This window comes from Dermacentor variabilis, chromosome 2 (genome assembly GCF_050947875.1).
Source record: "Dermacentor variabilis isolate Ectoservices chromosome 2, ASM5094787v1, whole genome shotgun sequence".
Classification (NCBI taxonomy): Eukaryota; Metazoa; Arthropoda; class Arachnida; order Ixodida; family Ixodidae; genus Dermacentor; species Dermacentor variabilis.
The window spans coordinates 187,928,576-187,954,180 of record NC_134569.1 but is presented as its reverse complement, the minus strand read 5'-3'; the positions used below and the strand labels follow the sequence as shown (position 1 = coordinate 187,954,180).

The following is a 25,605-nucleotide window of genomic DNA, read 5'->3' as shown; positions in this document are numbered from 1 at the left end:
TGGAAGTGGCGCGATTTCTCTTCGCCGCGACGCGCGAACTTCAATGACAGATAGCACCAGTGATGCCGCCGATGTTCTCACCGTGTCACAAGATGTGTGTTTGCCCCCTAAGACTGCAATGTTTGTACCTGTCACTACTTCTCGCCCTCGTACAGGTTCTTGTTGTGGTTTAGCCGAGCCCGATTATAACAACGCGCTCAAGAAAAATGCGATAGTCCCTCGCTCCCTCGTGGTTACCACTGATGGTTGTACTCGTTTGTGGACAGTGAACGTTTCAACCCAATCTATAACATTGCCGCTAGGACTTAAACTGGCAAGTTTTGATGAACAAGCCATTGTCAGCGTCGGAACGGTCGAAATGTCAACTGCCGAAAAAAAATCCAACCCCGACTCCATCTATGATAATTCTGCTGACTTTAAGCGCATGATTGACAAGTCGCTGTCTTCTAGTGAGCAGTGTCTGCTGGAAGCTAAGCTCGCTCGCTACGCCACAGTGTTTGATTTTGCTCAAGGCCAACGCGCGTCCCATACACCACCGGCGTCTCGTATGCAACACCGCATCCATACAGGGCAAGCAACGCCAATTCGTCAGAAGCCCTACCGCGTTTCACCTTCAGAGAGAAAAGTCATCGCCGAGCAGGTCGAAGAAATGTTACAGAAAGGAGTGATCCAGGAATCATCTAGCCCTTGGGCTGCTCCTGTGATCCTAGTCAAGAAAAAAGACAACTCATGGAGATTCTGTGTGGACTATCGCCGCCTAAACACCGTCACAAAGAAAGACGTGTACCCCCTACCACGAATAGATGACGCCGTCGACTGCCTCCACTCCGCGTCGTATTTCTCTTCTGTTGATTTGCGGTCAGGATATTGGCAAATTCCCATGCACCCCTCAGACAAGGAGAAGACAGCCTTCGTGACACCTGACGGTCTCTTTGAATTCAACGTTATGCCCTTTGGCTTATGCAACGCTCCAGCGACATTCGAGCGATTTATGGATACCGTGCTCCGCGGACTCAAATGGGAAATTTGCATGTGCTATTTAGACGACGTCATTATCTACGGCCGGACATTTCACGAGCACAATCAGCGCCTGTCGATCCTTCTTGACTGTATCCAGCAAGCTGGCCTTATTTTAAACTCAAAGAAATGTCATTTTGGTGAGCGTCAAGCCCTCGTACTAGGCTTTCTGGTCGACAAAGACGGCATACGACCAGACCCTGAAAAGATAGCAGCGGTTCGCGACTTCCAACAGCCACAAACGGTGAAAGATCTGCGAAGCTTTTTGGGCCTTTGTTCATATTTCCGACGTTTTATCAAGAATTTCGCACAGCTTGCCTCTCCCCTCACGTCTCTCCTTCACAAAGACACCCCATACTTGTGGACTGCTGACTGCGAGTCGGCGTTTCAACAGCTGAAATTTTTGTTGACTTCTGGACCGGTACTGCGGCATTTTGATCCGGAGGCGTCAACTGAGCTGCACACTGACGCCAGCGGTGCGGGTGTTGGTGCTGTGCTTGTTCAACTCTGCGATGGCCGTGAGCATGTCATTGCCTACGCTAGTCGGACACTTACAAAAGCGGAGAGAAACTACACCGTTACTGAACTCGAGTGCCTAGCAGTCGTCTTCGCCATTCAGAAGTTCCGTCCCTATCTACATGGCCGCGCATTCACGATAGTGACTGACCATCATTCACTCTGTTGGCTGGTTGGGCTGCGTGACCCGTCTGGCCGGTTGGCCCGCTGGGCTTTGCGCCTTCAAGAGTACAGCTTCTCCGTTAACTACAAGAGCGGACGCTGTCACACGGATGCTGATTGCCTATCCCGTCTCCCTTCGCCGCACAGTAAAGCTGAGGATGATGACTTCGACGACTACCTAGTTTCCATCTCTTCCGACTTTCCAGACCTGCGTACTTTCGAGAGCGAGCAACGTTGCGACCCTACCTTGAAATCCCTACGGGCAGCTGCACGTGAGCCAGCAGGAACAACACCGTTTACTTTTCGTAATGGTTTGCTGTACAAAAAAAATTACTCGGCTGATGGTCCCCCATTGCTTCTAGTTGTGCCCGAAAACCTGCGCTCGGCTGTCCTTCGTTGTATGCATGACGATATCACGTCCGGGCACCTTGGCTTTACACGCACACTACACCGACTTAGGCAGAGATTTTTCTGGCCCAAGCTCTGGAAAACAACGAAACAGTATGTCGCCAGCTGTACTGTTTGCCAGCGCCACAAGCAAACGACGACGGCCTCAGCGGGCTATTTACAACCAGTTAAGCCACCGACGTTACCCTTTGAAAAAGTGGGCATCGACTTGCTTGGCCCGCTCCCAAAGACGTCAGCTGGCTACCGCTGGATTATAGTATGCGTAGATTATCTTACTCGCTACACGGAAACGGCGGCACTTCCATCTGCCACTGCAGCAGATGTCTCTTCATTTTTGTTGCATCACGTCATACTCCGTCACGGCGCTCCCCGTGTTGTCATCAGTGACCGTGGACGGCAATTCACCGCCGACGTCGTTGAAGAACTTTTGCGGCTTTGTGGTTCTGCATATCGTCATGCCACTCCTTACCACCCGCAAACCAATGGCCTCACGGAGCGGACGAATCGAACCCTTACCAACATGTTATCAATGTATGTCGCTGCTGACCACAAGAATTGGGACGCCGTCTTACCTTTTGTAACGTACGCGTACAATAGTGCCAAGCACGAAGTTACTGGATATGCGCCGTTCTTTTTGCTGTACGCCCGCGCACCCCAGAGCTTTCTGGACACTATTCTACCTTTATCGTGCCAACAGGATCCTTCCATCGCCCAAACTCTGTGTCGTGCTGAGGAAGCACGTCGACTGGCGCATCTTAGGACGTTGTCCTCACAAGGCAACAGCAAGATTCGCTATGATGCGCGGCATCTCCCCGTCAGTTTTACTCCCGGTGATTATGTTTGGTTGTGGACACCTGTTCGCAAAAAGGGATTGTACCGCAAGTTTCTCGCCACTTACACCGGACCATTCGTTATACTCAACCGCTTGAGCGATGTGAACTATGTCGTCGCCAAAGTGACGGCAAGTAATCGGCGTTCACGGGCGACGCAAGTTGTTCACGTGGCCAGACTCAAGCAGTGCCATCACAGGTCCCTTTAACTCGCTCGGCGAGCTTCGTCTGCCCCCGGGGAAAATGTCGCAGCACTGCGCGGCTGCGGCTGAGGCAGAGAAAGACGAAGTAGAGTGTGCGCGCGTGACCTCGCGGTACTCTGCGCCGGCTGGGGCTGGCCTGTAGCTTCCCTCTCGGACCTCGTTTCACCGTTTCACCCTGTAAATAAACATCATTCGTAACAATATTAACCTGCAACCCGACTCTTACACACTCTCTGTTAACGTCCTCAATTATTTCTTGTAACTCGTCTGCATTGTTGCTGAATAGAACAATGTCATCGGAAAACCGAAGGTTGCTGAGATATTCGCCGTCGATCATTACTCCTAAGCCTTCCCAGTTTAATAGCTTGAATAATTCTTCCAAGCACGCATTGAATAGTATTGTAGAGAACGTGCCCCTTTCTTTGTAGGCATCTTCCTCCTTTTCTCGTGTAGAATTAAGGTAGCTGTAGAACCTGTGTAGATACTTTCCAAGATATTTACGTAAGCGTTCTGTACTACTTCATTACGTAATGCAGCTATGACTGTTGCTATCTCTCTTGACTCAAATGCCTTTTCGTAATTTATGAAATTCTTTAATGTCTCTATTTTTGTGGATTAGTATAATGTTTTCATTATTCTGGTTTATTGGGACCCTTGCAGTCGATAGACACATCGTATAAAGAGCCGCCAATGTTCCAAGCATTATGTCTCCTCCATATTTGATTAAATCGACTGTTATTCCATCTTCTCCTGCCAATTTCCCCGTTTCATGTCTTGCAAGGCGCTTCTGACCTCATCTCTAGGTATGGGAGGAGTTTCTGTATCCTGTTCATTACTGTTTCAAATTGAGGTATCCTGACAGCTCTAGGTACTGTACAGGCCAGTATAGAATTCTTACGCTGCTTTTACTATATCTTCGAGATTGCTGATGATATTGGCCTGCTAATCTTTGAGTGAATACATCTTGGTTTGTCCTATGCCAAGTTTCTTTCTCGCTGATTTAAGGCTGCGTCCATTTTTATGGCTTCTTCAGTCATTATCAGGCTATAGTTTCGAATATCATTTATTTTCGCCTTCTTGATCACTTTTGACAGTTTCGCGAATTCTATCTTCTCTCTTGAGTTGGACACTGTAATTTTTGTTGTTTTTTATTAGGTCATTTGCTCATTGGGAGAGCTTGCCTACTGGTTGCCTTGGTGCTTTGCCTCCCACTTCAATTGCTGCTCCTGAAGCCAACCTAGTTATGGTTTCATCCAGTAGCTCTATGTCATTATCATCTCTCTGTTCTAAGGTGCATATTTGTTTGCAAGTACCAACCTGAATTTTTCTGCTTTTACTCTTACTGCCTCTAGGTTGACCTCTTTCTTCTTGACTACTCTAGCTCCTTCTCTCTTCAAATTAAGGTGAATCCTCGCCCACACTAACCTATGTTCACCGCAGTTTACCTTATCGCTTCGACATCCTGCCCAATGCTGGTATCAGCAGAAAGTATGAAGTCAATTTCATTTCTTGTTTCACCATTAGGGCTTTTACACGTCCACTTTTTGTTGCTACGCTTCCTGAAAAACGTGTTCATTATTCGAAGGTTATTCCTTTCTGTGAATTCTACCAGCATCTCTCCTCTAGCGTACCTTGAAACGAGGCCGTAGTTGCCAATTGCTTGTTCACCAGCCTGCTTTTTCCCCACTTTTGCATTACAGTCGCCCATTACTATAGTATGCTGATTTGCCCTTTTCTCATTGCTGATTCAACATTTTCATAAAACACATCTACTTCATCATCGCGACTGGATGTTGGGGTGTAGGCTTGTACTACCTTTAATGTATACCTCTTTTAAGTTTGATTACGACTACAGCTACGCTCTCATTAATGCTGTAGAATTCGTCAATGTTGCCCGCGATGTCCTTATGGATTAGGAATGCTACGCCATATTGCTTCTTGTCCAAGAGACCTCTATAGGAGAGGACATGTCCGTTATTCAGCAATCTATAAGCCTCACCAGTTCTTGTAATCTCACTAAGGCCAATGATATCCCAAAAAATGTCTGATAGTTCCTCAAAGAGTCCTGCTAAGCTAGCCTCACTCGAGAGGGTTCGGGTCTTAAACGTTGCAAGGGTCAGCTTCCATTGGCGGCTTGTCCAGGCCCAGAGGTTCTTAGCACCCTCTGCTGCGTTGCAGCTCTGACCGCCGCCTTGGTCAGGTGCTCCGCAGCTGCTGGATACTGCGGGTCATTGGGTAATTGAGTGAGCCGTTTGGGAGGGGGTGGCCGAATACTGCACCAGGGAGGCCAATTCCTGTTCTGGTGAGGGAGTGTCCTTTGTCGAACCTTAGTGGGCCTTCCTAATTTGATTGCACCTGCATTAGCATAGCCCCACTCGCTCTTGGCATCTTTTGCCGGTTGCAGATGTTGTGCACTGGAGGAAGTGAATTTCAAGCTCACCATCGTACAAAAAAAAAAAAGAAACTCTTATAGCGGGATTCGAACTTCCGACTATGGCAGCCGAGCATTCGACATAGCTCAGTTAGATAAACCCACAGGCGGCGAGGCTACCTAATCACGGACAAGTACAGCCCCGAGGGCCCTACATACCTAAAGACTTCTTTGATTTATGGGTAACTCAATAAAGAACGATTTCTAAACGGTTCTGGCCTCGTGGTTCCGGAATCGTACGTGCGCAGACGGCCCTGAACTCGGCTAGGTAAACCCTACAAGCATACCGACGACCACACATACGCAGGTGGTCGTGAATTCGGCTAGGCAAAAACTATACAGCCGACTCCGACTGCCTTTAAAAATGATATCGTGCACGATGCGCCGACTTCGAGTCAGTCATAAAGTTCAAATACCTCGAATGCTTGAAAACATGCTTGAAATTTTCCGCGCAATAGGGGCTTTGCTTGATCGCAGCAGGTGACACGACATAATATTTCTCAATGGTTCTAACACCGTGGTTTCGGAGTCACCCGCACGCGCGGCCATGAACGTGGCTAGATATACGACACATTTCCGGCGAACATGAAAAATACTGCAATGTAGTGTGGAAAAAAGAAAATGTGAAAAATAAAAACTTTCAGTGCTTCTTGCACCTCTAGTCGATAGACCGATGTATGTAAGAGAAGCCCGCAAAACGGATCCGTTACCTTGGGAAAAGGATTGGCTCTGAGGGGTGAGCCGGTCGGGCTGGGGTACAGAAGGGCAGTGCACCAGGATTGGGCGAGGCTCGCCACCGTGAAAAGCGGTGCGGCTTAGCCCGAACCACTTTTGTGCGGGCTAAGCAGCCTTGCTTGCGGCTTAGATTAGCCTTCTTCGGTCGGCAGAAAACAGCCAACTCAGAACTGGCACGGACCCGGGAAATCCGACTGTCTAATTAAAACAATCCATCGCAAGGGCCCGTGACGGTTCTGACGCAATCTGATTTCTGCCCAGTGCTCTAAACGTCAACGTAAGGAAATTAAGGGAATAGTGGGTGAGCGGCAGGAGTAATTACGACTCTTTTGTGTACAGTGCCCCGGTACAGTACAGTGGCCTGGTAGCGTGCAGCGTGACCACCTGAGCCCTTTTGGCTTTATGTATCACACAGATCCGGTCTGCGCCCTCCGTGCTGTGCGTGCCGGCAGCGGATACACAACCAGGTGCTGCACGGTACATAAGGGGGCGTTGTCCGGCACCGGAGTTCGGTACGGTGCCCCAGTAGCCTGCGGCCTGACCATCTGGGACCTTTTGGCTTGATGTGTCACTGAGATTCGGTCTGCGCCCCCCGTGCTGTGCGTGCCTGCACAGCAAAACATTCCCGCTTATCACTATTTCATAAAATTTTCCACCATTCCTCACTTCGTGATGATTTCTTTCAGTCACCGCCGATTATCTTTCCTCGCCGCGATCACCCTAACAAAGTGAAACGCATTTTGTGTCGGTCATTAACTTTCCCTCAATCCTTCGTACCACGCACTATCATCGATTGGAACGATTTACCCTCATACATAGCCATGGAAACTGACATAGCCAAATTTAAAGAAACAATTTGCACTACTGTGAGAAGCTGTTAAAATGTTGTGTTTCCTTATTGTTTTTACCTGATAATTCTTATGCTTTGTGATTTGTTGCTTGCTCCTGACGTTTTTATGTAACGTTTTTTTTTGTGTCTTGTTTCCTTATGATGACTACGCTGCCTTGTTGAACGAAAACAAAAAACGCGTGTCTTGTAAATGTTTTTCGTTTTATGTATGCTGTACCTGAATGTACACTTGCTTTTCTTCTAGCCCCCCCCCCCCCCTATGTAATGCCCTCCTTCGAGGGCCTTTAGGGGTATTGTAAATAAATAAATAAATAAATGCGCCGCGAGAGTGATCCAAGCAGCTTGCGTTGCGAGCGTTTTGTTGCAGCGCCGAGCGTGTCCGGTATTCCGGCAACCATAACCAACCTGGACGCTTTGACGGATGGGCGGAGGCGTAAACTAGAGTCCTATCGATACTACTACAGCGGTGTTGAAGGGGCTTAGCGTAAACGTGAGCTGCCAGAGCGGCCTGCGCGGTGCAGCCGCCTGGTGGCACTGAGCTTAAAGGGACACTAAAGTGAAAAGTCATTTCTTCCTCATCAGTATATTACCGCTCTACAAAACCAAAAACATCACTCCTACAACGAAAAGACGTTTGGTGAGCCATAAAAAGCGCAAGAAGGAAATACGGGTGGCAACGCCTACTTTGGTTCCCGCACCTGGGGGCTGTGACGCCTTAGATTTTGATGGCGTCTTCTAGGGCCTACTAACTATATATAGCGGTGCAGATTGACTACATTGTGTTCTAAAGGAACCGAATATTAAACATGGCAAGTTTCGGGAACCTTTATTCAGCCAACGCGGCCCAAATGCGAAAACATACTTTGTAATCCCTGACGTCACGCTGACGTACCGGCGCTGGGGTTTCGGCGCGAAATTCAAATACTGATACTTGGACCTTCATTTTCTCATCTAATAATCAAACAATACTTTTTTGAAAAGACTACCTGCAGGGTTCTCAAACAAGGCTTCATTAGTCTAAACTGATTTATTGTTTCGCTGTAGTGTCCCTTTAACCAGCCAAAAGTAGCTAGTGTTGCTGTAACCAGGTGTAAACGATTTCAAACGTTTAAGGTACGATGTGTTCACGATTAAGCTCGTGCCGAAAATTTTCACCAGCAGCAAAGTAGAATACGCTTGGTTACTGCTATGTTAGCTCTGTGTCTGTCTGATTGTGCTCTGGGCCATCAGATGGCTGCACCGAGCAGGCTGCTCACGCTTGCGCCTCCGCTCATCCGGTAAAATGCCCAGGCTCAGTCCGCTTGCGCTTGCGTTTGCCCGAATATCGGATACGGTAAAACTCGCTATTGCGGTAATACTCTTCTGGCTGGAAGTGACTGCCGCAAACGCGTATAGGTGCTGGTGCCGATCGGATGTCAACAGTACGATGCGCTGCAGTGACTTCGCTCGTCTGCTGCCTTGCAGAGGAGCATTAAGTCGCAGTTTGACACATCGCTGATCGCTACGTTTGCAGCCCACAACGCAACAAGGGTGAACCATGGTGCTTGCGAAAACAAAGATCTAGACCAACACTGTCCGCGCAGCTCGCGTCAAGGAGCGCGCTGTAACACAAGCAGGCACTTGTTCTGTGCCAGAAGTATTTGAGTGTAGTGATAAACTGTCGTTGTGCATTCTCCTTCTGTTATTTTTCTTTATAGAAGCCAAGAACCAACATTCCAACTATCACGAACAACATTTCTTCACCGCAAGGTTAGAAAAATGATCGATTACGCGACCTGGGTAGCAATCTCGATAGCTCGCCCAAATAATGTCAATTGGAATAACTACGTCTACTAGGAGGGGCCGCTGAAAACACAGGGAGTTGGTGGCGATGCACATTTTAAAACCTTACAGTAAATTACACAGTTTACGTGGGGCGTTTAAATGTGTCACTTAATGATCAGAAGTACGTTTGTACAAAATCATCAAACTCGTTTCACAGTCTTTTTAAATGCGTGCGTACCATGCGCACGGCCTTTCTCGAAATACTTTATTAGAGTGGAGCTGTTAGAACCTCACTGGGGTTTTCTTGACGTTCGCCGATTCGTCGAGCCGGGGCACAGATAGCTGAGAGAGAGTGAAAGCAGAGTATAAAAATAGCGTCATGCAGCGTAGCGACGCGGCGAGGATGCGTGGAGCTTAGCGGGGGAGAAGGAGTGGCGCGGCGGGGACGCAGGGGGTGTGACGTCATTGCTCTCCGATAAAAACCCGCATGCTTGCTTCGGCGGATTTCAAGAAGCTACAAGGTACACGGCGTTGGAGCCCATGCATGAGAGCTAAGGCGCAGCGGTTGCCGCCGCGTCGCGCCGGTGCAGCTTCTGGCACACGACACGGACGCATATGGCGTCTCAACAAATCACTTCCGTTGCGGCGGGCGCCGCTATAGGCGCGCCGTCCCAACCGGAACCCGCCACAGAGGAAAACGACATGGATTTTTCTTAAGCCTTGACTTTTCCCCCAGCTCCACTGGTCTCTGGTGTTTGCCATAGCAGAACTGCGCACAATTATCGCCGTAGGAATTATATGGACACTCGAGGCGGATTTCTGCCATCTGCGTCATCGTGAGGTTCCGTATGAGTGAAAGCGTGTGAGGGTGAGCCGGCGAACGTGGTTAAACCTTGCGTGCGCGAGCGAGAAAGCGGCCCGGATGCGTGCCCTCTTCTCTGGCGCGCGAGGCAGGGGGGTGAGGCGAGGGAGGAGGGGCGTTCTTCTGCGGTGGCTGTTACGGGGGCTCGATGTCCTCTTCGCCCGCCGCTCGTGCAGAGTGGACACAACCGCGGCGTCTACTACGGCGTTGGCCACGCGAATCGCTGACGTCGTAGTAGATGCCTTTGGCGGACGCTGTAGGGACGTGCTGCCGGCGCTCGCGCGTCTTGAAAGCGGTATGCGACGGGGCTTAAGTGCGTGCCCGCGTCGGCCTGATCTTCAAAGCGATCTGCGAAGTTTTCAGAGTGCGGGTAGTGCCGGTAGCTTCGTATGTGCTGTGCTATCGAGGTTTCGTGGGCGTTGAAGCGACATACGCATGGAGGTCAATTAGCTCGCGGCTACTGCCGCGATTCCTAATTACAGCGTTTTCCCAGACAGTTTCCGTTTTAACGAGCGATGTGTGTTCATGTTTACCTGTGCGAGCGCGCGGTCGCGCTTATTAATTTAGTTAAAACATGTTTACGGGCTAGTTGGTTCGAATCCATGCTGGATAGGTAGAGCGCGACTGAACAAGGACGAAGAAAGAAGCAGACACGCAAGGACAGCGCTGTCTCCATGTGTCTGTTTCTTTCTACGTCCTCGTTGAGTCGCTTTTGTACATTGTATCATTGTTCATTTAGTTAGTAAGCGAATGTTTACAAGATTATACGGCCAATAAAACTACTATACTTACTTCGCACAGCTATGTACTAATTTGCTACCATAATTGGTGCTTCGCCTTTCGGGCGGAATTGCCAATTTTTTTTTTGTTCATGGGTTCACCAAAGATAAGATGTATTGACAAGACAAGGCATGTTGCATTTCTTCCACGGAACATACAACACGCAACTGTATGGACAACTAACGTGCTCTTGTAACTGCTCTTGTAACCACCATCCTCCAGCCCACTTTAGCTCCACCTTATCCGACCCAGTGCAGCGTAGCAGACAAGAACACTACCCTTAACCACACGTTATAATGGTGTAGCTTAGCATTACCTCTTTGCTAATCTGGAAATATAAATTCTTCGTATATCCTCACCGTGTGCATTGTAGCGACAGCAAAACAGAAAAAGTAAAACACTCCTCCCAATCCGCTGCCGTAGCAGTATCCCGGAAGCTACTGCGAAGAGAAGAAAGAAGAAGCGCAACCCCGCGATCTCTGGCGATACACTGAGCCACGAAAAAGCGGCCGCAACATCGTCGCCCATGGCCAACCTGCGACGAAAAAGCCGAACGCTGTCTAAAGATGAAGACATCTTAGATCCCGTGAAGCGGCTGCCTAACGAGCCAGCGGTGCCGGCGCCTCCCGAAGCACGTCAGCCGCCGGGTCAGGTACCAGCAAGTAGCCGGCGTGGCTCCAGGTGTGAGACTGCTGAACAAAAGACGGCCGCAACTCCTTCCCCAACGGCTAGCCTTCGTCGCAAGAGCCTCGCGCTGCGTGAAGGTAAAGGCGCCTTTGAGCTCGCTAAGCCGTCATCGACTATGCCCGCGTCTGCCGAAGCACGCCAGCCAACGGGTCAGGTACCTGGAACATCTAGACGAGGTTCCGGGTATTGCGCCGCTGAAGAAAACGCGGCCACAGCTGCACCGCCCGTGGCCAACATTCGCCGCAAAAGCCTTGCAGTGTCTAAAGGCGAAGACATTTTATATATTGCGAAGCCGCTGGCTCCCAAACCCATATCGTCGGCGCCTCGCGATGTCCCTCAACAGCAGGCGTCTCTAAAGTCAAAGCAAGGCTCCTGGCATGAACACCAGGCTGACGCCAAAGCCCGCAGCGACGCCCTGGGACAAAAGGGTGTCACCGCTGGTGGTCCACAGAAGAGTAAGGGCAGCCGACCCAGCTACGAGCAGGAGAGTCAGCTGTACATGACAGCACCGGAAGCACCGATCCAATACAAGGTGAGAAAAACGCGAATGCTCTCTATGACGGATGAATGCGGTGATAGCTTCTTTGCAACAAGCCGACCGAGCCTTGTGTGTGGCAGCATTGAAGCTCGCGTGTCTTTTTCTAAGAACTCACAGCGTTTAGACTGTTTACATACGGGTGATGCTTTACAACAATGAGCATTCTTGAAAATATTTGTTGAGAAAACGCCACAGGACTGCGCGGCGCACGCAACACCGTCACTGCGTAAGCTGTAAATGCGGCTCCATTGGAGACCATCGTTTTCACGAGAACGAACTGAACTGTCTGGCCGGCGTCGACGACGTCTTGTGCTGCTGTCTGCACAGTGGTCTGCTGAGGCCGACGTTGCCTGAGTGCAGCCTCGTGCGCAGCTCTCCGATTTGCTTTTTCAGCAGTGGTTCCTACTTTGCGAGGAGGCGCCATAACGTCTATTGAAGGGTAAACAGGTATCGACACTACGCGGCTGCGCATGTTACATTCCTTTACACGTGGCACAATACGATGCAACTGCTACATGTCGTGGCACCTGGTGCAATACAACACTGTAAATTGTGCACGTATCGACTTTACGCGACGCGCAACTCACATCGCGTGACTCCTCGCGCGCTAGGACGCCTGTATAGGGCATATTTCCGCCGCAGCTAGAAAGCGCTGTCGTGGTGAAGTGGTATTGGCTTCCGCGCACAGGGCTCGGGTTCGATCACGGCAGGAACTGGGTATTTCGTTCTCATTCCTGGCGATAGCTGCGACGTACACCGGCGGCGGCGTCGGACAACATCGCCAACGGAAATGGCTATTCGATTGAGCCCGTACCAGCTTGCGCTGTAAAATTAACGCAAGAGGAAGAAAGCACATACGAAGGAAAATCTTCAAAGGAAATTATTTAGACCCTTCTCATTGTCCACCTTTGTGAGTGCCACTTTTTCTAGATGCATTGTCATTGAGCGAAATTATAACGCTGTGTTCAGCACACACATAGAAACAGCAACATAAAGGTGCGCATGCGCAATCGCAGTTTCTAAACAGCAAGTCTCTACGCATGTCCCTTGTTTGTTACAGTGTTAGTTGGAAAGCTGCGCTGGTCACAATGGGGGAGGAGGACACTCAAGATTGCGCGGTTTCCACTTTCCGCCGAGCGACGTATGCCACATATGTAAAGAATCACGAGCCATTACGCTCTGTGAAGGTTGTTGACTAGCGAAGCTGCTGAGCACACGACACAGAGGTGACACAGAATTTTAACGAAGGTGCGAGCTCATTTAGCGTGATATTTATATACATTCGCGCGGAAGACAGTAGCGCCACCACGGGAGAGCGGAAGGAAAGTAGCAAAGCAAGCGCTTGGAACAAGGACAAAGAGAGTGCGGTGCGAAGGTAGACATCGCCGACGCGGATCAAATTTTCGTGTCTGTTCTTAGCAGCTTACTATCAGATACGGGTTCTATTTGGACCCAACATAATAGACTTATTTTTGCAATTTGGCGCAGTGCTCGAAGCCTGCTTTACCTCCGCCGCGGGTCGGCCAGGTAGTGCACTATCGCCGGAATCGCCCTATGGTTTTTTTTTTCGCAAGAGAAATGCACGGAACCCTAGCCACCCATAGCTTCGCTGTAGAATAGGCGGGCACCTACGCCTTTAATGTGCCTGTAAACGTTAAAATTAAACTCCGGGGTTTTACGTGCTAAAACCATGACCTCGTTATAAGGCGCGCAGTAAGTACTGAACTCCATATTGATTTTGGTCACTTGCGGTTGTTTAACGCGCACCGAATGCACGGTGCACGAGCGTTTTATTGGGATACATAGAGTTTCTAAATATATACCCTAGCGGGAAATATGGCACTAGTGTATGCGGCGGCTTTCCTGAGCGTTGCCTCTACCTACATGGAATGATGGGAATTACAGGCTTCAAATAGACTTCGATTTTTAGACTAATTGCATTTTCTTGCGGCGCAGTAAACGAAGCTGCACTAACATATTTTGGCGTAAAATGTAATTTTATTTCTGCAGTACCTTATATAATGCACAATGCATTACAAGAACTTTGTATGACTTTGAGATCGAAACACGGTTTACCACCAGGGCACACTACGGTATGCAGTGTTCTGCTATTCTGTTCCCGGTTTAGCGCCAGCGAATAATTATTTATTTATTTTCACAAGAGCAATAACAACCGTGCGTGTGCTTATATAGGAATACTCGTTAATAATTTATAGAAATAAAAAAATATTGTATTGTGAGAAAGCATTGCGCCTTTGAGAGGAATGTTACGAGTGTCGTCTGCTACGACGCCTGCTCGCCGCGAACGCGACTTCTCTCGCACACGATAGGCACTTGCGAACTGTCGCGCTCTTTCGAAAGGCTGCGTCGGCTGTCACGATTGCTGAACGTCTTCAAGTACGTTTAAGCACGTCTGCTGCATTGCTAGCTGGGACGCTTGTGGCCTCCTACGAGTATCCTTCATTATAATCTATAGACGCACGGCTTCTTGTGAAGCGGGTGCCAGCAGCTGTTATGGCGCTAGTGGCTTTGCGCTTACCCATTTTGCTACAGCAGACTACAGCCGGGAAGCAGCAGCCTTTCCTATCACATGTAAGTGTGTTCTCAAATGCCCTGAAAAATACATTTCAATGAGCACATAAACGAGCATGCGCAATGAAGCGATCAATAAAATTTGATCGCCACGCCACTAGAAGTACAACTGAAACAAAATGCGGTATAGAAGCCGTCAGCCGTCTTTCTATTACACTCTGCATCACTAGTAGAAAAAGGTTACTGGCAGGTTATTAAAAACCCAGCTCATGTGCGCAGCTAAACTTTACAGATTTAAGGCTCGCATTGCGAATGCGCGCATGTACAAGAAGGCAAACAGCTGTATACCAAAGCGGTAGGTTGCATCTACATACTGACCACGCAAAAGAGCGACTGAACGAAAGATGTTGCATGCAACCGAAGAGACGGGAAGAGTGCAGTGTGGATCAGAGGGCAAACGGGGAAAGCCGATATTCTATTTGACATTATGAGAAATTAATCAAGCTGGGCAGGCCATGTAATGCGTAGGGCAAATAACCGGTGGGCCGGTAGACGCCGGCCCGATCAGTCGCGCCTGGAGTAAGCACCAGTAGATGCCTAATCGCGACGCATTTTAATGAATGCTCCACTCAAGCTTATCAGTAGGTACGTCACGTTATCTACGTGCTTTATAGGTCCTAAGCATAGAGCATGTACGTGGTAACGTGCTTGTACCATTAGTACCTTCTTGTTGCTCTTCTGATGTTTGATAAAGCACGTAAACCTACGGCACCAACATAACACGTTTAACAAGCCAAGGTCCAAACGGTCAAAACACGTTCTTTGAACGTTTACGATGCCGTCGCTTTCTCGTCGGAAATTCGTCACCACACCGCGACACAAACATCGGCCCAGCCGCTGGCCCAACGCGCTATCGGCACTTCGAGCAGCAGAACGAAGACAGAGAGCTTTGCGTCGCACTGCTTCACTGCGGCTTGTAGCAATTGCGCTTGAAGCGCAACCAAAGCTGCAAAGGGGAAAAAAAAGACTGTAGACTAGTTAGCCAATAAACACAATACGAATCCTCGGCCTATGCTTCCCATCATTCCCATGATAGTTGAACGATCGCAGCGCCAGATGTCCCTGTAGCTATAATAATATGAAACTCTATGTTGGGATATGAGTTATGTAGACAATCCAGGCGATCGTGCTGTGCACGTTTCTCATTATTTATGCTGCATACCTTGTATATCCATCGTATGTAAGACCCTTTCACTGTTTTCAAATCACTTTCGATTTTGCTCACCGACGTAGCCTGCTAAATCTAGCGAGCAAGAAAAGCGTTCGCCACCATATCGAGTAGAAGTAGTGCGTTAAAATCTAAGCCCGCAGATTTTCAACGCTGTTCATCCGTACATAACGACAATTTTACGAATCAGCATTACCGCAAGTAATACGAGAAATTTCATCCATTAATATTAAGGCGTAATGCGCATGTATTCTATCTCGAAACTTAAAGATAGAGTTTACGCACAGTGGAAGACCTTAAAAACACGCTTTGTGTTCCGGCGCAGCAGATTGATGAGGCCCGTGACCGGAAGTTGCTTGGGGCCGCTCTCTTGCCGCTGTTATCGGGCGAGTGAAACCCAGCAAAAGGGTTCACGCGCGACGGTAAACATCGCTGTCGCTGTCAAGGTTCCGCCCTTCGAAACTGACATTTTTCTTTGTATTCCGTCGCCTTTCGAACGCGGCCACCGCGGCCATGACTGAACCCGCGATCTGGAGTTCACGAGCGCAACGGCATAACCACATGGGCTGCCGTGGCGGGTGCCTGCAAAGCGAGTTGACTGAAAGACGGGTACATTAAGTCGAAAGACATAGCTTGGGAAGCAAAAGGTACCGTGTGAAGGAGGGTTTCAGTGCAAATTAGTTTGCGCGCACGGTGTGGCTTTCTTTCCTTCGCATCTTCGTTTTTTTTTCGTCTCAGGAACAGCGTGGAACGGGTGGGAGGAGTGGGATTCATAATTAGTCTTGCATGTTGCCGCATTGAAATGTTGCCGCCACGGTCGACAACCTAACCCGCGACTGGGGTGTCGACGAGGCGACCAACGTATGGGCCACCAGCGCTGAGACCACTCGAGCAGCAATGTAGCCCACAGCTTATAGAGGGGAAAAGAAAACAATTTTTAGTAATACATGCTGTGCTGTGGCGTTGACAAATTCACAGTTTACCTTGAGGCACATGCACAAAGCTTCTGACGCGCATGGCCACCTGCGTGCTATGACGTATAGCCCTACTAGCATCGCGCTTGACCATGGCCGCATTGGACTAAATCAAACGTTGACACGAAAGCGCGCCCGGCCAATCAGTTCTGCCCAATCTCGCAAGCTGGGGGAAGGTTCATTAAAGTAAAAAAAAAATATGTCTTTCAACAGCGTACTTTTGTGCAAAATGCTATGCTATTTTCACGGTCTTCTTAATGAACGGCGACAGCATATATTAGTTTCTCACTCAAACCGTATTGAATTTAATTGAAGTCTGGCGTTTTACGTGCCAATACCACGGTTTGATTATGAGGCACGCCGTAGAGGGGGGGGGGGGGAGGGGACTCCGAAATAATCTTGACCACCAGGGGATCTTTAACTTGCCCCCAACGCACGGAAAAGGACGGGCGTATTTGCAATTCGCCATCGTCGAAATGCGGCCGCCGCAGCCAGGATTCGATCCCGCGACCCGGTGCTTAGCAGCGCAACAGCGCAGTCGCGAAGCCAACGCGGCGCGTAAAGCGCTCCAACCATCGTGAAGCGCAGATTCTTCGTCGCCTAACGGCCTCATGCGAACTCGTGCTGCCTGTCACGTCCGCTCCGGACAACTAAGACAAGGGACGCAGCAGTTTATTTCACGGTTACAAGAACGAAATGGCTATATTGCGCGTAACCGCTTACATAGGATTTGGGTTACACCTTTATGAATGTCAGCCGCTGTACGCCCCAGGCGCTGATCCCCTGCAGCGGGCTACGTATCCAGTGACAGGGTTCTCTCACAGGAGAAAAAAAAGAGGAAAAAAGAAAAAGTTGGCAGTTTCATCAGAAGGACGAAACATTGAAGCTAACAGCAAAATTTGGAGTTACACTTCAGCTCTTCAGACTGTGTTCTAAGAATGAAGCGGCGGACCCACGTTAGTACGAAAGAGCACGCGAGGAAACGGCTGTTCCGCTGCAACAAGTCGCGCCCTGGCAGCTACGACATCGGTGTCTCACAAAGCTGGCTCGACGCGCAGCGCCGCCAGACGCGTAGCAGCTCAACGTTGCACAAGACCCACCGACAACCACGCCATTGGACTTTCATTTCAACCTATACAACCTTCGCCTTGCGCGTGCATCGCATGCCTAAGTGGGGTGAGGTTGGGGATAGGCTATTGTTCTAGTCCCGTGTAAACACGTGGGAACCAGATGTAGGTTAAATGCTACATTTACGGGCGAACAGCAGCACCCGGTCGCCAACATCCTTAGCGTCGGCCACTGGTTTGCATGCGGATTGGATTTTATTCACTCAATTTTTTGTTCCTCACTGCTGAAAACAAACCCTAGCTTGTTTCTGGTCTTCCCACGGATCCTTGGCTTCGGCTATAGCAGCAAACAGAAGTGCGAGAACAGCAAAGACAACAAAGGCAAACGCAGCTGTTATGCGTGGCTTTGCGGTCAAGGAGAGCAGTTTTGTTTTGTCGTGCCGTGCCGTCACCAGGAGGATGGTGCTTGAGATTTTCAATATCATAATTTCGAAAAATTGGAGAGGTGTGAGGTACGATAGGAATAATATTGGATAACGTTTTTTCATTGCTTTCATCAGTCTTTATATGAAATGTTCCACCTGCAGAATGGAAATCAGGCCACTGTTCACAGCATATCATTTTGCAAGAAACTTGGTGCTTATAACGAATTAATGGAAATTTGCTCTCAACATGTATCGTGCAATGCATTGTTGGTCCACCTAACGCTTTAGGCGCGCTACCATATTTATAAAACAGCTCCAGGGACGCAGACAATGAAAAACAACAGGACGGTGCCCTGACTCAACTGCAGTTTATTCAGGAAACGCGAAATAGCATGGATGGTCTTTTATTGTATTGCTTGATGTCCTACCTATGTTAAAAAAAATAAATAGAAAAGGAAAAGAAATCACGAAGAATTCCGATCCCCAAAATTTCTGAACCCTTATCTTGAACTTTGTTTTTGTACTCCTTGGTTGTTTGTCGTTTGCCTACTTCCACCAATCTTCCCATCACCGCTTGCTTGTCCCTATTGCGGATGTGTTTACTTTTCCCCGGCTCTCGCTGAACCCAGAGGCTTCAAGGAGGCCAGAGGTGCCTAAATCGACCGCTGGGCAGACGGCTTCACATTGTAACAAAACATGTTCCATCTTTTCCCTAGATTTACCGCACATTCTTGTTCTTACTTCTTATATCTCGCTTTACGCGTGCGTATTCAAAGGCATCCTGATCTTAGTTCGAAAAGTAAATCACTTCATAAATTGTCTCTTTACTGATTTTGTCTTTTCCTCTTAAGTAGTTACTCATAGCAGGTTCTTTTTTTTTCATTACCGCCACCCATGAGATTATTTCAGCCTCTCTGATTTTCCGCTTGACGTTTTTGTTGCCGTGTTGCTCACCATACCGGTCGCATACTTGCTGGTAAGCTTCCTCGTTATTTTCCTCTGTTGTGAATCCGTGGTTTTTCTGTGCAAATGCATGAAGCAATCCATTTACTTTCTTTCATATTCCTTAGTCATTCTTCGTAATCAATTTTACTGTCATCATCATCATTAGCCTGCTTATGCCCACTGCAGGGCAAATGCTTCTCCCATACTTCTCCAACTACCCCGGTTATGTACTAATTGTGGCCATGTTGTCCCTGCAAACTTCTTAATCTCATCCGCCCACCTAACTTGCTACCGCCCTCTGCTACGCTTCCCTTCCCTTGGGATCCATTCCGTAACTCTTAATGACCATCGGTTATCTTCCCTCCTCATTACGTGTCCTGCCCATGCCCCCATTTCTTTTTCTTGATTTCAACTAAGATATCATTAACTCGCGTTTGTTCCCTCACCCAATCTGCTCTTTTCTTATCCCTTAACGTTACACCTATCATTCTTCTTTCCATAGCTCGTTGCGTCGTCCTCAATTTAAGTAGAACCCTTTTCGTAAGCCTCCAGGTTTCTGCCCCGTACGTGAGTACTGGTAAGACACAGCTGTCATAAACTTTTCTCTTGAGGGATAATGACAACCTGCTGTTCATGATCTGAGAATGCCTGCCAAACGCACCCCAGCCCATTCTTATTCTTCTGATTATTTCAGTCTCATGATCCGGATCCGCAGTCACTACCTGTCCTAAGTAGATGTATTCCCTTACCACTTCCAGTGCCTCACTACCTATTGTAAACTGCTGTTCTCTTCCGAGACTGTTAAAAATTACCTTAGTTTTCTGTAGATTAATTTTTAGACCCACCCTTCGGCTTTGCCTCTCCAGGTCAGTGAGCATGCACCGCAGTTGGTCCCCTGAGTTACTAAGCAAGGCAATATCATCAGCGAATCGCAAGTTACTAAGGTATTCTCCATTAACTCTTATCCCCAATTCTTCCCACTCCAGGTCTCTGAATAGCTCCTGTAAACACGCTGTGAAGAGCATTGGAGAGATCCTATCTCCCTGCCTGACACCTTTCTTTATTGGGATTTTGTTGCTTTCTTTATGGAGGACTGTGGCCTTCCCTTACTTCAAAACTTGTCCAGCCCATATCGCCCTGAACAGCTTCATTTGTAGTCTTACTGTCTTCCAATGTGAAGCGTCCCACTGACCTTTGGTTGCCATCGAGTCCTGATTGTACCCCTGACTTCAAGTAAACAACTGCATTTCCAAATGTAAGTCCTGGAACCATTACACCTTTGCACATACCCCGGAGCACCTCGTCCCTATTGTATCTCCACAGTGCTCTGTGTTTGATTATGGCCGCATTTGTCTTCCCCTTTGCTGTTATTGTTTTTTCTTGCGTTTCCACATATATGTATTGCATTCGTTTATCCATACACCAAGGTATTTCCTGCCCTGTATTGACAGTGACTGTTCACTGATTTTTAACACCTGATTTTTTTTACGCTAAATTTATGACCTAAATTCTCGCCTTCATGCCCACAGGTTAAATTAGCCAGACGTTGCATATAACTTTGCTTGTTAGCTAGCAACACACTGTCATCCGCATATAACAAACCTGGAATCTGCTGCTCTACTACTGTAACCGCCTGTTTGTATGATATATTAAACCCGACATTACTTCACTCTAGCAGCCTTTCCATCCTTACCATGTACATCGTGAACGGCAGTGGGGATAAAGGGCACCCCTGTCTTAGTTTCTTTTTATCAACTTTCTCCTCGCACCTCATCCCTTCCCATTAAACGCAAACGGTACTTTCTACGTAAGTCTCCCTCATAAGCTGTATATGATCATCGCATAAGTCTACCCCTTCCGGAATATCCTACAATATGTTGCAGTCTACGTTGTCATACAGTCCTGTTACCTCTAAATAGCCACATATAGCGGTCTCCTTCCTGCTCTGGATATTTGAATAAGCTTAGTAAGGATAAACAAGTTATCATCCAGACGCCTACCGGTTCTGAAGTAATCTGAAGTTATCTCAATATGGCATTATACTCTGCCCATGCTTGCATTAATTTTATCGTCGGCATTCCTAACATGTATATTAGCTATGTAATTTTCAACGGTCAATATGAGTGAATTGTACCTTCCCTCCCCCCCGCCCCTATACCTTGATAAATTAAATTTATCCTTGTTTGTCGCCAACTGTTTGGTATTTTTCTATCTTTTAAGGTTTTTTGTACTGTTTTCAAAAGGGTATCCTTGCTTTTTGGTCCTAGTTCATTAATCAGACTAACGGGAACGTCGTCTAGCCCTGTGGCTGAGCGCTTAGGAATTTTTTCTTCGGCATTCTTCCAGTTGAAATTTGTCAGCACCAGCTCCTTTTCCATCTGGTGCTGTCTCATGCTATTATTTTCTTCAAATACAAGCTCGTCATCGCTGTGGAAAGATTTGGCTGTTATTTTTCGGATGGATATTAATGCCACGTACTCTTCCAGTTTGTTTCCAGCTTCGTCTAGGATATGTTGTTGTATTGTTGTTGGCTTCCTGTGTAACAATCTTATGTGGTTACAAAATATTCCAGATGCAGCCTTCTTTCTCGCACGTATTTCTGACAGCCAACGTTCACTTTCGCCTTTTATCGTTGCTTGAACCAATATTTGTACCACTGATATTTTTTCTCCCCGTATATGTCCCATTTTCTGACTACTGCATCCTGCGGCAACTGCGCTTTTTACAGAGAAGATGTTTATGGCTGCGCTTCCATGCATTTTTGTTCTCCGTTAACAAACACTATCATTATTAATGGCCCATACCCTCGTAAGCATTCATGCGACCGTAAGCAAGCAAAAAATGCAATAGCTTATAACCCCGTAAGGCATAGGCTACAAGCACTCAGCAAAGTGAAGCGAACAGTGCTTAAATTCGTTCTAGTCACGTACACAACATACAGAACAGCATGTCGAAAATTATCATCATCAATGGCTCATAGTCCCATAAGCAAAAAAAAAAAATGCAATGACTTATAGTCCCGTAAGGTTCATGGCTACTCACTTTGCATGAATTAGCTGCGATGACACTACCACTGTAGTCGTTGTCGGTGATTTCAGTGGGGATGTGTCAGTACCGAAAAAGGAGCTGTCTACGCATTCCGTGTTGCAAACATTCCTTGCGATGCCGCACCGATCCGGCCCAACCGGCCACCCAGCCGCGTACGGGCATCGATTTGACATTATGAAAGAATGTGATTGCAGTTGCGAGTGAAATAATGACCGCCGATCAAGACAGTAAGTGAGTGCGCGTGCCTTTCGTCACGATGACCACCCATCGAGACAATAAATGATTTCGTACCTTTCTCGAAAATTATGTATCACCTCCGTGCCTTGTGCTAAACTGCTGAGCTGGTCAACCATCTTCACAAAGTGGAATGGCTCATGATTTCTTTGTGTGTTTCTTCAAGTGGGAATCACAAGTGGCACCTTGATATCGACGGTAATGGACGTAGAAGGGTTTCTCTCTTACTACCTCGGTATGAGATATTCGGTAAGACAGCCGCAACAGCACCTTCCAGCCACGGTCGATAAAGTATAGGTGGGTTCGCCTGAAATCTTATCTTTATTAGCATCTGGCATCCTTGAATGGCAAAAATGTGGCGACAGAAGTGAACCGTCCTACTTTGCGAACGCATTTCCACTCACCCTTACGCACTCGAACAAACACTCAGCAATTGAATTTGAAGCGAGAACGCAAGTGCTGTGGAATATACCTGCGCTTCAAAACTACTGTTCTGCTTACTCTGGTCACCACTGTTACACGTTGCACTGGGCGCTGCAGTGATCTCAAAACGCATTCGTGGCAGGTTACTTTGCCTGCCTTCGCTTTCTGTGATGCTTTCTGCCGTTCGGCGATCGCTTTTCGTATCTCCCTGTTCCACCAGCCTGTCAGTTTTGTTTTTTTCTTTTCCAACGAGCATGCTACTTCTCTTTCCGTATTTCTGTCGTAATAATACTTAGAAGATCACTATATTCTCACTCTTTGTTTGGCCATTTGCCAAGTTCTTCCTCGACTCGTGTGACTATATTTGTTATTTCTTCAGTGCTCGCTCTTGGACTGGCTATTCTTCGCTCCTTGCTCTTTTTTCTAATTACGTATCCCATTTTCAAAATGATGCATTTATGGCCAGTCCCTGTGCTGGCTATAGCCTTCCTCGTCAATGGCCATTTCTCTCGACTTGTGATAAGTTCCTTCTGTATACAGTAATCAATGGTCGATTGCCGGCTTCCCACGTGGTCTGCCCAGCACACTTGGGCCCTGCATTCACGATAAGGAGGTTATGTTGCTTACAAAGATCTGGCATTGACTTCCCGTTGTTGTTGGTATAGCCATATAGATCCTGTAGGTGGGCATTCATGTCACCTAACAGGATAATTTCGGCATCAGTGCCACTCCTAAACCCCTGATATGAGCACTTAAACATTCCACTAGCTCTTGATTCTTCACTCTGCAATTATTACCGGTCCACAGACGCGTTACGCCCTGCGAAGCTTTCTTTCCACTCATTCTGCATGATAACGAAAGATACTCATGGCATTTTTAATTTACTCTTTTCCATTGGGCTGCCTGATTGATGAGCACTCCGACTCTCCCTGCCTTTCTTTCGGATTTAGTTCTGTTGCGCCCTTCCGAAACATATTTCTCAATCAACGGGGGCTCTTCCAGATTTCTAGGGTGCGTTTGCGTAACCGCACACACCCCTATCTGTTCTATATTTAACTGCTCCTCAATCTCTTCACACTTTTCCTTCTGCCGCCATACACGTTTATGCAGCTCATTGAATGGCGATCTCTCTTTCTTGTTTACCTCCTTTTTCTGTTCTTAACGGCGATACAATTCTGCGCTTTCGCTATAGGGGATATTTTTCGTTACTATCTACCCTGGCCCCCTGAGTGCCTGTGGGCCCTCCCAGAAAGCAACTGCGCGACCAGCAAGTCGCCAGCCCAATTCTCGTCCAAGCCTGTGACTAAAGTGAACCCCGCCTCGTTGCAAAACACCAGACTTTCTCACTTTCCTGTTTACTCGTACAACCTCGAAACCTTTCTCTCGGCCCATTGTCCATATAGCCTCATTAGCAGCCACAGTGGTTCTTTGTACGTGACTATCACGTACAGGCACCTCCGCCACCGTGCACACCACAATGTGCACCTGAGGAGACAACTCAAACAAGCCGTCTACACCATTCGCCAAGCGCTCTGCTAGTCCTACCCCTTTTTATGCTTATAGGACGTCATTTAGTCCATCTGCTACTGCAAGGTTGCGTCCATGGGAATTTTCCGCGAGCGTTTGTTTTGCGTGCCCCATGACAAAAAATGCCCACCATGGAAATGTCCCTACCGCCACTCATTTGTCACCTTTCACCCTCTCCGCAATTGCCTCTGAGCTCCTAGCCAGGTTTGAGTGGCCGGCGATCATCACTCTGTCACTCTCTCCTACTTTGGAGGCCTCTCCATGCTTCCTTTCAAAAATGCCACCTGGCGAACAGCTAACATAAACGGCATACCAGGTGGCATTTGTTTTGAAAGGTTTACATACCGCGTTTTTGAATAGACTGCAGTAGAGAATCGGCGCACGCTTCTGTTGTTTCTTCTCGCTGTCTGCGCCCCAGCCACTTTCTTATAATTATGTAGCCACACCTACTCGCCCGGTTGTCCCTGCTTTTCTTACGTGTGCAGCAGAAGTTAGTCAAAGCCCCGGACTGTGGTCCTCTCAGAGCCGTTATGTTGCTGCGGGATATTAAGGCTCGTCTATCATTCGAGCAATAGCGTCGAAGACGCCGCAGTGTGTCAACGGTATGAACAAAACGGGAAACGCACTTTCACGCGCTACGCTGCAGGGGCACCAGCAGCCGGAGCCGCCAGAAAAGGGCTACGCCCAGCTGACCTCGCCCCAGTCCGACCTCGACAACCAGCAGACGAACATGTCGTGGCCTTGCATGCTGTGCACGTTGACGCTGCTGGTCGCTCTAGTGTTCTTCCTCATTCTCTTTATGGTTGAGTCAAGCGAAAAGCTGGCCTCGTTGGAAAAGACTACGATCCCGAGCACGCTCGTGGCGCATACAGCCACGCAGGCCCTGGAGCGTAAGATGGTCGAGTCAACGACGCAGCCGGATGCGGACGTCCCTGCAAGCGCTGAATGCGCGACGACAATCGAGTCCTCTGTCGAGGAGGAGGAGGACGACGATGTGCAAACGACGTTCGCGACGACCGTTCACGGAGACGTGGACGAAGAAGCGCTAGCTCCTCCCTGGGCCGAAACGAGCTGACGCATTGGCTTCTCCTTGTGATGTAGCGCGATGTTATTTAGGACTACGCTATCAGCCGATAAAAAGAATGGCATGGTGAAAATAAAGTAGAAACTGACTTAGCAATGTAAGGAGCTTGGCTATAGTTGGTGGGTCATCCTTAAGTATTCTTACAGCGCAAGGCTTCGCGTGGACGAAAGAAGAGACCAGGACACAGATGGCGCTGCAGTCTGCGTCCTTGCCTCTTCTTTCATCCACGTGATGCTTTGCGCAGTCCGCGCAGTTAAGAAACCGGCGCCTAAATGTGGCAAAATAATGAAGAGAGCGTGTACACAAACCATTGTCACGGGCATCGAAATTTTGCG

The 25,605-nt window shown here is 48.2% G+C and overlaps 1 protein-coding gene and 1 pseudogene across 1 annotated transcript; both read left to right on the top strand.

Annotated features, from left to right (window-relative positions):
• The first annotated feature begins 11,044 nt into the window (after positions 1-11,044).
• Positions 11,045-25,351, top strand: LOC142571112 (uncharacterized). Its single transcript, XM_075679404.1, has 2 exons — positions 11,045-11,777; positions 24,833-25,351. The coding sequence occupies exons 1-2, from the start codon at positions 11,085-11,087 to the stop codon at positions 25,259-25,261; spliced, it is 1,122 nt and encodes a 373-aa protein (XP_075535519.1). The 5' UTR covers positions 11,045-11,084; the 3' UTR covers positions 25,262-25,351.
• Positions 13,163-13,344, top strand: LOC142573404 (U2 spliceosomal RNA; annotated as a pseudogene).
• Positions 25,352-25,605: the final 254 nt, after the last annotated feature.